This window comes from Aptenodytes forsteri, unplaced genomic scaffold, assembly GCF_000699145.1.
Source record: "Aptenodytes forsteri isolate BGI_AS27 unplaced genomic scaffold, ASM69914v1 Scaffold8, whole genome shotgun sequence".
Classification (NCBI taxonomy): Eukaryota; Metazoa; Chordata; class Aves; order Sphenisciformes; family Spheniscidae; genus Aptenodytes; species Aptenodytes forsteri.
The window spans coordinates 5,058,620-5,070,496 of record NW_008796218.1 but is presented as its reverse complement, the minus strand read 5'-3'; the positions used below and the strand labels follow the sequence as shown (position 1 = coordinate 5,070,496).

The 11,877-nt window shown below is 33.8% G+C and overlaps 1 protein-coding gene across 1 annotated transcript in view; it reads left to right on the top strand.

The window, feature by feature from the left end:
• PDE3B (phosphodiesterase 3B) overlaps window positions 1-11,877 on the top strand; it is a 109,686-nt gene that overhangs the window by 93,750 nt on the left and 4,059 nt on the right. The window contains exons 6-13 of the mRNA XM_009288896.1: window positions 148-254; window positions 2,501-2,711; window positions 3,262-3,335; window positions 3,855-3,958; window positions 5,073-5,207; window positions 7,355-7,466; window positions 8,224-8,337; window positions 10,940-11,141. Coding sequence (XP_009287171.1) covers window positions 148-254; window positions 2,501-2,711; window positions 3,262-3,335; window positions 3,855-3,958; window positions 5,073-5,207; window positions 7,355-7,466; window positions 8,224-8,337; window positions 10,940-11,141 — 1,059 coding nt within the window. The remainder of the gene's footprint in view (window positions 1-147; window positions 255-2,500; window positions 2,712-3,261; window positions 3,336-3,854; window positions 3,959-5,072; window positions 5,208-7,354; window positions 7,467-8,223; window positions 8,338-10,939; window positions 11,142-11,877) is intronic.

The window sequence follows — 11,877 nt, the reverse complement described above, 5'->3', positions numbered from 1 at the left end:
AGAGGTCTTTTCCAACCTCAATGATTCTATGATTCTATGATTCTATGACCTGTAACAGAACAGTCTGGCCGTTTTATAAGCATTTTATTTAATAAAAATGGAAGACAAGGTAGGAAAGAAAAAAAAATCTTACTGTTTTATTTTCAGCCAAGGATCTCATTCAAATGGGTCTTTTGGTGCAAACTTGCTGACAATACCAAAACAAAGATCATCTTCTATGACATTGACTCATCATATAGGTCCCAGACGAGCAGGTAAGATCATGCAATTTGTATAGCTTAGTGGCAGGATGTCAAGGTAGTAGTTAGCACATCATGTATTATAACTGGTGTTTTTTTCATGTAAATGTAGTACTAAAAGAACATCAGCATGTTGCATATATTTAAAAAATATTTTATTTTGAATCTGCTTCTGAGAATACTCAAAATTACAGTTAACATCGGCTTTGTAGAAATCTCAGCTGTTCACCTAATGCATGTAGCTGCAAAATGTTATGATGTTCAGTATGGTTGGTACCTGTTGAAAATTGCAACATGCACATACATTAATAAGGGACTTTTTTTTTAGTAATTATGCTTTTTGTAATAGAACGGTGTCACTTAGACGCTCCTAAATACCTGATAGCCATCTGAGATGAATATTTAAACAAATTTTGGACGGAGTTGGAGTAGATTTTATTCTAACGCTGTCAGTGTAATAACCTAGTAGATACTGTAACAGGAGTGCTGAAATAATGTGTATATCAGTATTTCAGAGATTATAACTGGTCTGTTTGCCCATATTAAGTGAAAACTTCAAAACTACTTCTTCTGACGTTTCTGCCCATCCATTTTAGTATGCTTTAAAAGCAAACCTGTCTAATAATTTTGTTTTATAAAAGTTTAAACATGCAGGTTGGATTGAGAGAGATGAATGCACTTTTTAATTTTTTCTTTAAAAACCCCAAAACTCACCAGTTTTCTCTGTATTATTTACTGATGGCTTGGTTGTTTTCCTTTCACTCTTCTAAACACCAAGAAACACGCAAACTCAGGCCAGATCTGCATGTAAACACATTGTTGCACATTCTCAATGGTTCTGTCTTCATAAAAAGCTGGGCTGCCTTCTGCACTTTAATACTTTGAATCTTGTGGAAAATACAGGGTGCAATGATATGCATTAAAACCTGCTGAATGTGTACATGTAAAAAGGATGAAATTAAGTAATCAACATTAGAGTATTAATGTGGTTTAGTTCTGGAAGGGAGTTTACAAATTTTTTCTCAACTTTCCAGATCTTTCTTTGCAGCAGTGAAGTGACATTTGCTTTCTAAAACTTCTGTCCCTGCATCTACCAATGTGAACTTTGAAAAATCTTGTCTTTTACTGTAACAAAATGTGATTACATACTACTCTTAGGGTGTGTGAGTCAAGTCAGTGTAGCCTATGACACTGTTGGAAGTGTATAATCTATACATTCCTTGTTTAAGGCAATACTGTATATTCTCTTAGTAATTTGTTATCAGGCACTGTACAGTAATAAAACTTATGATGGAGTTTTTGCTTCATAGTTTGCAGCAGAATAAGTGACTCAGCTTTGGAAAGTCCACAGAATACCTCATTATTTTACTCATGGGCACTTTATTCTTTTTGATAAAAGTATGTTTACAATGGCTATAACTTACCTTGGGCACTTCTAGATAACCTGTCTTTTGTATATTTTCACAAGGGAAAGAAATGATGTTTTGGCTTAATGCAAGATTTTGTTGTAAATTCGTGTTAGGCGCAGAGTAGCCAAAGTCCGGGTTTACCAGCTTTCTTTCCTAGATTTCACAGACAGAAGCCTGAAGTAAGCCCTAGCTTACTGTTTGAACAGGAATGAGGAATTTCATGGACCTAAGGAAGATGCCCCCCCCCCCCCCAATGGTCTATTAGGCAGATTTAGATAGATTATCATGCCAATAAAAAAAGTTACATCACTGTCAAAAAAGGCCAGTATCTGCCCACTTTAATCACTTGCTTCAAAAATATGGTTACAACATTTTGGGTTTTTACTTTGTTTTTAAAAATGTCTCAAGCATATTTTTTCTTTATTGCAAAACAATGAGGTAAAAGATTTTTGTCTAGGTCAGTTATCAATACTGAATTGGCTTTGATGATTTTTTTCTGGAGAATTTAAAAAAGCAATCCTGAATCAGAAAGGAATATGGAAAGTTTCAGCTACTGATTACGTTTTTCCAAAGGTAAAAACAAAACCAAACCTTTGAAAGCCAGATGTTATAACATGTTACATAGTTTGCCCATTCAGATGTGTAGCCTAGACTGCTGCATAGTTGTAGATCTTAAAACTTGGAATAGATCTAGCTACTTCATGTGTGTTTAACAGTGTGAACTATACACCGTGTTTTGAAAACTTGCACATTCTTTACAATTTATAATGGTTCTTGTAATTTAATTTCAGTCTTTCTAAACAGTAATGTTTTTATTGTAATCTGAACCCCATATAATGTTTGTTTTGGAAGGTGCTTCTCCTGGCCTGAGTCCTGTGGGTTCACCTAGTCATGGATCTGTCTCCAGTGGGGCTTTCAGCAGCTGGTCACCTGTAGAATTTCCTGATACTGCTGATTTTCTTACAAAACCAAGCATTAATATACATAAGCCTCCAGGATACACATTTAGTTCTCCAGATTTTCAGCAGCAAGTTAAAACACCTGTAGGTTATATGTGTAGCAGGTACTGTAAACTCTGTTACGTTTATAGTAACTTCATATGCATTGAAAATAATACAATTAAAATGAAAAAATATAACAAGACCTATCATCTACTAGTATTGAAAAAAAGGCATATTATCTCATAATAATCTGTAACTATATTATCCAGGGGAGACTAAAGAATGCTGTATGTATGCCATTGATTTGAAATGGCTTACCCTTGAAAGCAGCAGTTGTTGTAGAGTAACAATATTTTAGAGATTTTTAGAAAAGGAGGACTTCCTACCTGGGAATTGAATTCTGTATTTCTGAATACTTTCTATATAATTAGCTCTACTTTATTAATTCGTGGAGGTGAGTCCAGGGGAGGTGATCGTTGATTATTTTCTAAGTACAGACTAAATCTGTATGTACCAAATTTAGGAGAAAATACTAAGGTCACTTGGTGGAGGAACCTTCAAAAGCATGCCTTTTTTAGAAAAGTAATTTGCAGATATTTTTCAGTACAACACAGTAGTAGCAAAAGAAGAAAATTACTGAATGTTATAAATATTTTTCATGTATTCTGTAAGCTGTGGACGTCAGATACTCAAGCCTGTTCCAACACCAGAACCAGAATTTGCAGAATATAAAGTCAGAAAATCAGGTGGGATTTCAAAATAGACAAATATTTTATAGCAACTTGCTTTTATTTTTTTTTAAAGCAAATTAAATTTTTTATATTTCTACATGAAATTTTTCCTATACTTTAAGTAACTCATATACATGTATTTTATTTTAGTTTGTGACTTAGGATAATCAAGATAATCTAAAATATTGCCTGCTTCAGAGTAAGAATTTTATAATAGGCTTCCACTCATAGCTTTATAGTTCCGTATTCCATATATCAAACAAGTTCTCTGCCGTCTCAGCTAACCTAATCACTGAACCAATTTTTGCAAGTAAAAAGTTATGCCTCTAGCTTTTCTCAATCTTCAAATAAGTTTTGTCTAATAAATTTTGTCCTTTACAACTTTTTTGTTGTTAATTTCTTAAAGATGGTTTAGAAACAAGCTATTACTTATATTTCTGTGAAGAATCTGTATGATTAGTTCAAGAATTATTAGATGGTAGTAATTTACAAATAAATTATTGATATAGTATTTATGTATGCATTTTCTTTAAGGTGAAATTGGAAGTGCTAGTGTTTCAAAAGAATCTTTCCACCATACAGAGAAGAAAAAAGATGAAAGGAAGGAAATGGTCGATCAAACACAAAATAATCTGCTTGTAAGCATGTAATTGCAAAAAAAACTTGCAATAACTTTTATCAATATAGTATTTCTTTATCATTTCTAATATGCTGTAAAGAGGTTTTTGCATTGCTAAGAAGCCTATCAGTACTTAAAGGGGGCTTATAAAAAAGATGGCGGCAAACTTTTTAGCAGGGCCTGTTGCGACAGGACAAGGGGGAATGGCTTTAAACTAGAGGGGGGGAGATTGAGAGTAGATAAAAGGAAGAAATTTTTGACGCTGAGGGTGGTGAAACACTGGAAGAGGTTGCCCAGAGAGGTGGTGGATGCCCCATCCCTGGAAACATTCAAGGTCAGGTTGGACGGGGCTCTGAGCAACCTGCTCTAGTTGAAGATGTCCCTGCCCACGGCAGGGGGCTTGGACTAGATGACCTTTAGAGGTCCCTTCCAACCCAAACTATTCTATGATTCTATGATCCTATCGTTGGAATTCAAATTTCATTTAACAATTGTGTATTTCCAGCTTGCATAAATTTCACTAGCAAATGACAAGAAAGATGGTGATTTTATTAATTTTTTGTTGATCAAAATTTATTTGTGTAGATTTAATGTTGATAGTATACTCAAACACTGATTGACTAGTATTTTCTCTTGGAATTTTATGAAAGATGTGACAGTTTTGCTGAGACTTACAAATGAATGTTCATACAGTGCAGTATTTTGGAAGTGCAGGGAGACAAATGGTTTAAGCTTTACTAACATTTTGGGTTTATGCATCAATTTTTTTAAAGCTTGTTCAATTTTTTTAAAGCTTGTTCAATTGAGGAACTGTTAAAGCTCAGTAAATATTTTATTAGCCTATGCATATTTTTGCTTTGTTTTATTAACTCATCTTGTTTAAAAAGAAATAAGAATGAAAATTTAGCACCATCTCAGAAAGCCCTGGAATCTGCTGCCCCAAAATATGAAAAGTCAAGCCCTTAACTGTGCTATTTGTACTACTGATTTATGATTTTCTCATAGCCATAGTTACAGTACCATTCAATAAGTTCAATAATGATTTATCATTTTCATGGCTTTTTTTGCCAATACAACTGACATTCGTTTTCATTGTTATTTTAGAGATGATAAAGTATCTTACTCTCATACAGGTGGAGCAGAGTCCTCCATTAGAAACAATGTTATTAGACCATGATTCACTAATGGAGAAGATGAACAATTGGAATTTCCAGATTTTTGACCTTGTACAAGAAATGGGAGACCAGTCTGGAAGGATTCTTAGCCAGGTTTGTTGTCTTTTATTATATGAGGGAGGGTGTGTAAAGCTGTCGTGCTTATATAGTTTATTTAAACCGTGAAGAAGTTTTGCAGTCAACATGTATATGAATGCTAACTTGAAAAGTAGAAATATCATTTCTCATGTACTCCATCTCATTGTAAACCATAAGAAGTGATTTATCTATAGACAGCTTGCTCCAAATTTTCTGAGTTTTATTCTCAATGTAAAAATAGGTTAGATTCACACTTACTAGGTTTTGTAGTAATATGCCATTTCCTATGAAAAATTGTCTCCTGCTTTCAGAATTAATACCTTGTTTGTCAACCATTTCTTTTTTCTTTATTTCAGTAAAATATTTCTGCCAGAGCTACACCTGTGGGGGAAGAGAAGTGATCTTTTAGGCAGTCTTTTGCCTCTTGATCCTACAAACAATGGGATTTTTTTTCCATGCTGCTTTCTGCATGTAGTATCCCTTTTATCTCCTTCTGACTTATTACTAAGCTCTTTCGTGCAGTTTCATGTTGTGCTGAAGCCAATCTACTGGCAGGTGCAAAAGTATGATACTGTTTGCTCTTCCCCAGCCTCTCCCATTCATCAGTGTCATCTGGAAGCTTCTGTCTCTTTATACTGGATTTAGCAATCATGGAGCTATAGTATGAGCTGGATTTGCTTCTGATCTGACCACAAAATATTTTTATTGCCAGTATCTTAATTTCCTACCCTGGAGTAGAATGCATGTTACTCTTGTTCAACGGTAGCATTAGGAACAATCAGCTGGAGGGAAGGAAACAGGTTAGAAGCACTCAGGTGCAGTTGCAACCATAGGCCTGCACCTATACTGAAGACCGGAAAAAACAATGGGGATAATTTCATTTTTGTCATTAGACACTGTCTTTTCTTTCATAATACACAATATTCTGTATTGTTTTAAATCTTCAGTTAGTCTTGTTTAATCAAATGTTTTCAGGTCTTTTGTCACCTCAGCTAGTGACAACTGTTAATGTACAGACTAGAATGCCACAATCCACTTTTGAGTGGTGTTTTTATTGTAGTATACTAGTACTCTGTGATCCACATTAGCTTGCATTTCATTTGTGTGCAATCTAGGGGATAGTTCAAACCTGTAAGTACTTAAGTGTGCAGGTTTCTACTTTACCAGAATTTCTGTATCAGTTCTTCCTGATATTGTATGTATGTGTACTACTTGTCCTTCTCCTCCTCCTGCCCCAGTCCTTTTGTCTGTTGTGCTGTAAGCATCTGATACATATCTTACTTAAGAGCCAATTAAAAACTGTATTTTACCATCATCACTTGTAAGGTTCTCAGATTGGGTATGTGTAAGGGGAATGGTTGGGACAGGTGGAATGAGAGGGATGGATGTCCCCTCATTTTGCTCTCGTGTTCCTTTGAGCACCTCCCACACTTCAGAACTTATTCATTCTCTCAAGTGTCTGGGAAAGAAGTGACAAAAATGAGTAGCAGTGACTTGTTTTGAAAAGCTTTCTTAATATTTGCAGTCTTGGGGGGGTTAGGTCTTTTGTAGTCACTAAGTTCTACTTGTAAACCATAATATATTTGCACAGTATATACATGTGTGGATGTTCTGAGTACATTTTTGAAATATTTTTTAATTTACCAGCTAGCTTTGTTAAAGATACCCAAGATGAGTCATACTGAATAAAAGAAATAGAATTTCTTTGCCAAAGTCTCAAAAATAAATACAATGTTGGGTTTTCTTTATATTAATGGCTCTGCTACTATAGTTAAGTAATTTGAATTTTTCAATAATAAGTAAGAATATAGATGTATTCTTTTTAGGTCACTAATGGAATAAAGCATGAGTTCTTTAACATTATGAACATTTTGGAGAATATTATTAAAAATAATCAGTTGTGCATAGAATTTATCAGTAAAGAAATAAAAGCTTTTATTATTCTCTATTTGAGAGGATGATAACCCCCCCCATTTTTGTGCTAAAAAATCATTAAACGTATCTCTATGACAATAGCTTTCAGATAATCTTTAATGGAATTTTGTAATTTCCATCTCTATCAGCAAGGAAAATTTTAAAAACAGTAATATTTTTAAAGTTGAAAAAGCAGAATATGCTTAGGTCTATTTTTCAGACTAAAATCCACTTTAATATGTATTTAGGTAACTTATACCTTGTTTCAAGACACTGGTTTGTTTGAAGTTTTCAAAATCCCAACTCAAGAATTCATGAATTACTTCCGTGCACTAGAAAATGGCTACCGAGATATTCCCTGTAAGTACTATCCAATTAGATATGTTCTTCTTTTATATTAGTGTATCTCTTTAGTGTGTCTATTAGTTTAATGTTTAATACAGAGGTAGACAATGTCTGAACTTAGTATATTTTTAATTAATGCATTTGTCAGAATTTAGAACTGATTTAATGAATTGCTGCAAAAAAATGGTGGACTCCAAAACTGAATTTGTTAATATGTAGGTTGAATATAATTTTAAGGAATTTGAATGAGTAGTTGAATCAAACATACTGAAGTCAGTGGGAGAAAATTTGTTGATTTAACAGAAATTAGGTTCAGGCCTGTAATAGGATAATAAGAAAATATAGAATTTTGACAGTAATTATTCATCTTGCTGTTTAGGGCAGCCAAATTTATTGGAAAGCAAAGAAAACAAAACCCCCACCCCCCTCCCCCTATGTCACAGATGTTTGCACCAACCCAGGTGCTTGTAGATATCAGATTGGAAGCAATGCTAGTGGCTCACCATCACTGATTCAAAAGGCTACTTAATCCCTTCCTGACTCTCAGGTAGGATGAAGTATGCTTAGAGGATGTTTGATGTTTATCTAACTTGTTTCTTAAAAACCTTTGGTGATAATAGCCTCTACTACAATTTAAATTAAATTTTTCCTTTTTATATTTAATCAAAATCTCCCCTACAGTAAATTTGGTACATTATGTTTCTTTTTTTTTCTTTGTTCCTTTTGATAATATTTCAGATAATATTTTTTATTATATTTTGATAATTTTCAGATCACAATCGTATACATGCCACAGATGTTCTTCATGCGGTATGGTATCTGACAACACGGCCCATTCCTGGATTTCAGCAAATTCATAATGAGCATATAATGGAAAGTGATATGGGTGTGTATTCACATAGGTTATTTTTTTCCTTTTGCTGTAAGAATGTTTTAATGAAACTACAATAGGTAAAACAAATTACTCTGGAAGAAAATATCTAATTATTATAACTCAAATATTTTTTTGTATTTTAGTATAAGGCAGTAGAAATATCTCAGTGTTAGTACACACCATTCAGAAATATCATGCAGTAGGTTTTTAGAAAACATACTGGATGAGTGTGGTTAGTTTGTTAGCCAAGAATACAGGTTCACTTAATAAATTTTCTGTGCTGAATGAAACCTCTGTATACTGCTACAGTCAGCAAATTTTTAGCATTTGAAATAGATTAGACTAATATTTCTTAACTTCATTGGGAAATTAAATAGACCAAAGAAAAAATACCAAAGTAAAAGTATTTAACTTAATTGTAGTTCTCCTTAATGGTTTTAGTGTAAAAATGAGTATTTCAGAATTCTGTATTAGATATCACATGCAGATGTTCAGGCATTGAAGTGACTGCCCTAACAATAACTGCGTAAGAGCATCCCTGAAAGAGAAATAAAGACTTCAAATGCAAATTTTGTATGACATTAGTTCTAATGAAACTTGGTTTTGTGTTGTCTGTGGCTTCATGGAATTAACTTTTAAATTTAGATTTGTAGTTTTTACTAAAATATATACTGTAAGTAAAGTATAATTATTCTAAATATACAATTTTATACTAAAATGTATGTATTTAAGAAAAATAAAATGGGGAAATCAAGCACTCTCTAAGAACTCTATTTTATATGTGCAGTAAAAAAGACAAGATGCAAGTCGTGGCTTTTACAGGACTGTAATTTTAAGAAGTAATTTGTGAACTGTACAGAATGTCATACAGTATGTGTTATTTCTTCCTTACTAATTAGCCCCTCTGCTGTCACCTTTCTCTTTTTTCCAACTTTGTCCATATCCACTGATTGCACCCTATTGCATTTTCTTTCTCTAAGTGTTAAAAGGGTTGGGACTGGAGACTTGACTGGATGAAAGAAAAATTATAAAAATCCTTTTGCTTCTCTTTACAAGAAAGTAAAATTAAAATAAGAAATTATAGTCTTATTGCTTTGGAACTCTTCCAGTATAAACTTTACTAGAATTTTTAATCCTTGTGTTTTCCATTAAGGCAAAAGAGCCCCTTTTTATTATGCAGTGATGAAATAAGTACTATTGCTTTTTTTTTAATTTTTTTTTTAAGTAGTGACTTTGTCCAGGGGAAAGAGGAAAATAAAACTGTGAATCTCTTTATCACGCAAATATTTCCAACTTAATGGGTTTATTTCCTTTTGCCATAGTTTCCACTGTCCCCAGAGCTTTTCCTATAGGTCTGCAAGTTCAAGAAATGGACAAACTATAGAAATACTAAGGGAGATGCTGACTGATCCTTTCTTAGCCTTATTGAGGTTGGAGAGAAACTGTAGAATGCTCTTTTAGTGCTGTCATTTTAAGAAGGGAATGAAATTCCAGGTCTGCATTAAGAGCAGGAGGTCTTTAGCAGCATGACAGTAAGGGGAAGGCAAAAAAGTGACAGAGACCTTAACAGTAATGTGTAACCATTGGTATCCATGTGGATTTTCCAAAATCTGTAGTTTGGACTCTGAGATGTACATTTTTGTTAGTTTTTCTCCTTCTGTTCATTCCCTCCCATGGAACAAATACCTACAAGTGCTTTTTAATAATTAAAAGCTTAGGTTGTTATGGCTGCTATGCAATAAAGAGACATAGACTAGATGGCCAGTGTCCCTTGTCCCACCAAATTGCCTTCTGTGCTTGCTGAAACGTTCCTCTGAACCAGCCTTCTGCAGCATGAATGAACTGTAGCTGCAAAGAGAGTGACTTCCTCTGTTTTATGTCTTCTAAGGCACCATACAGTTTCAAGGACCAAGGCAAATCTTTTCTTCCTTCTTCTCCTCTTCCAATGAGGGCAGTAATATGTGCCCCACACATATTGCCAAAATTGTAAAGTCTGCATCTCTTTTTCTAAAATTGCATGGCAAGAGTGAGCTCTGACTGTGGTGATTAAAAATATTTCTTTTTCCTGATTATGACTGTTCAAAGGTCTTCTGAAAGTCTCCTTTATTTGTGTGAATGATAGTTATCCCTCAGCATTGTAATGGGAAATCTTGTCTGAAAAAACAGATCCTGAGGTATATCTGTATGTAGCACTCAGTAAAGAATTGGTTTTAGAACAGGAACATTCTGCTTTCCAGTTTTGGGACGCTTCTTACAGGCTCCACAATGTCCTGTAGGATTTTGCCCTCCTTGTGTAATGTCATGAAACAGCTGAAGCTTTTTATGTGTTTGTAAGACTGCACCTACCCTTTTGGACAACCTGTGTGGCCATGACAAATTTACAACTTACTGGCATTTCAACTTCTCTTCAAAATTACTGGTTTATCTGTAAACAATAGTATGACTTTTTTTTTTTTTAAAGTATAAGTCTTTCTTTGCCAATTATTCAGCTTCACAATTACAAGGATAATTATGTTCGCAATAGTATCTGGCTGAGTCATTTAAAATGTATTAAAAATATGAATGAAATAATGTTCTAAAAAATCTTTTATTTTTGTATTTTCAATGTTCTTAGATGAAGCCAGTGGTATTGCCCCTATTCAAGTCAGCTATATTTATTCAAAAAGTTGTTCTATTGCTGATGACAGTTATGGTTGTCTGGCATCAAACATTCCTGCTTTGGAATTGATGGCTTTATATGTAGCAGCTGCCATGCACGATTATGATCATCCTGGTCGTACGAATGCTTTTCTAGTGGCTACAAATGCACCTCAGGTAAGAAATTCTTTAACAAGAAAATTATTTGTCTGTATCTGAAATCAGAATAATGAAAATTTTTCTCTTCTGTATTCCTAGTGTAGCCTGCTTAGGATCATTTGCCCAATTTAAGAAACAGGGAAATTAATTTGTACTTAACTTGTGTAATACTTCTTTTTTTCCCTGATAAATTCCAATGTGTTTTGTACATATTGGTTGTGTATGTGTGTAAAAATAATGTTCAATTTACAAAATTGAAAATAACATCTTTTACTCTGATTGATTTATTTCATAGAGAGCTGGCCCTAGGACTGTCTAAGCAGCTAATTCGTGGATATCTTACATTTTGGAAGTCCTCTGAAATCATAGTGGTGTCTGCAATTACCATAAAAACACAGGTTCCTCTAATAGTCCAATTAACTGCATCGTCTAATCTCTGTATTTCAAATTAGTCCTTTATGATAATAGCCATTACCTTTAAGGGAGGGTGAGTAAAATAAGAAGAAACCAGCCAGGCATCCTTGCTTTTATCTCCCATATTCAACTTTGTTGTTAGAAGAGAGAGCAGAAAGAAAGGATATGCTATGGTCTTCAGGGTCTAAAAGGCTAAGACAAAAGAGGTAAAGGAGAGTAAAGCTAAACAAAATAGCAGATAGGAAAAAGAAAAAAAAGGTGGCGCAGGGAAGAATTGGAAGGAAAAGCACTGAAGAAAAAATGCCTAAGCTGCATGGTGAATTTTTTTTTATATATATATAT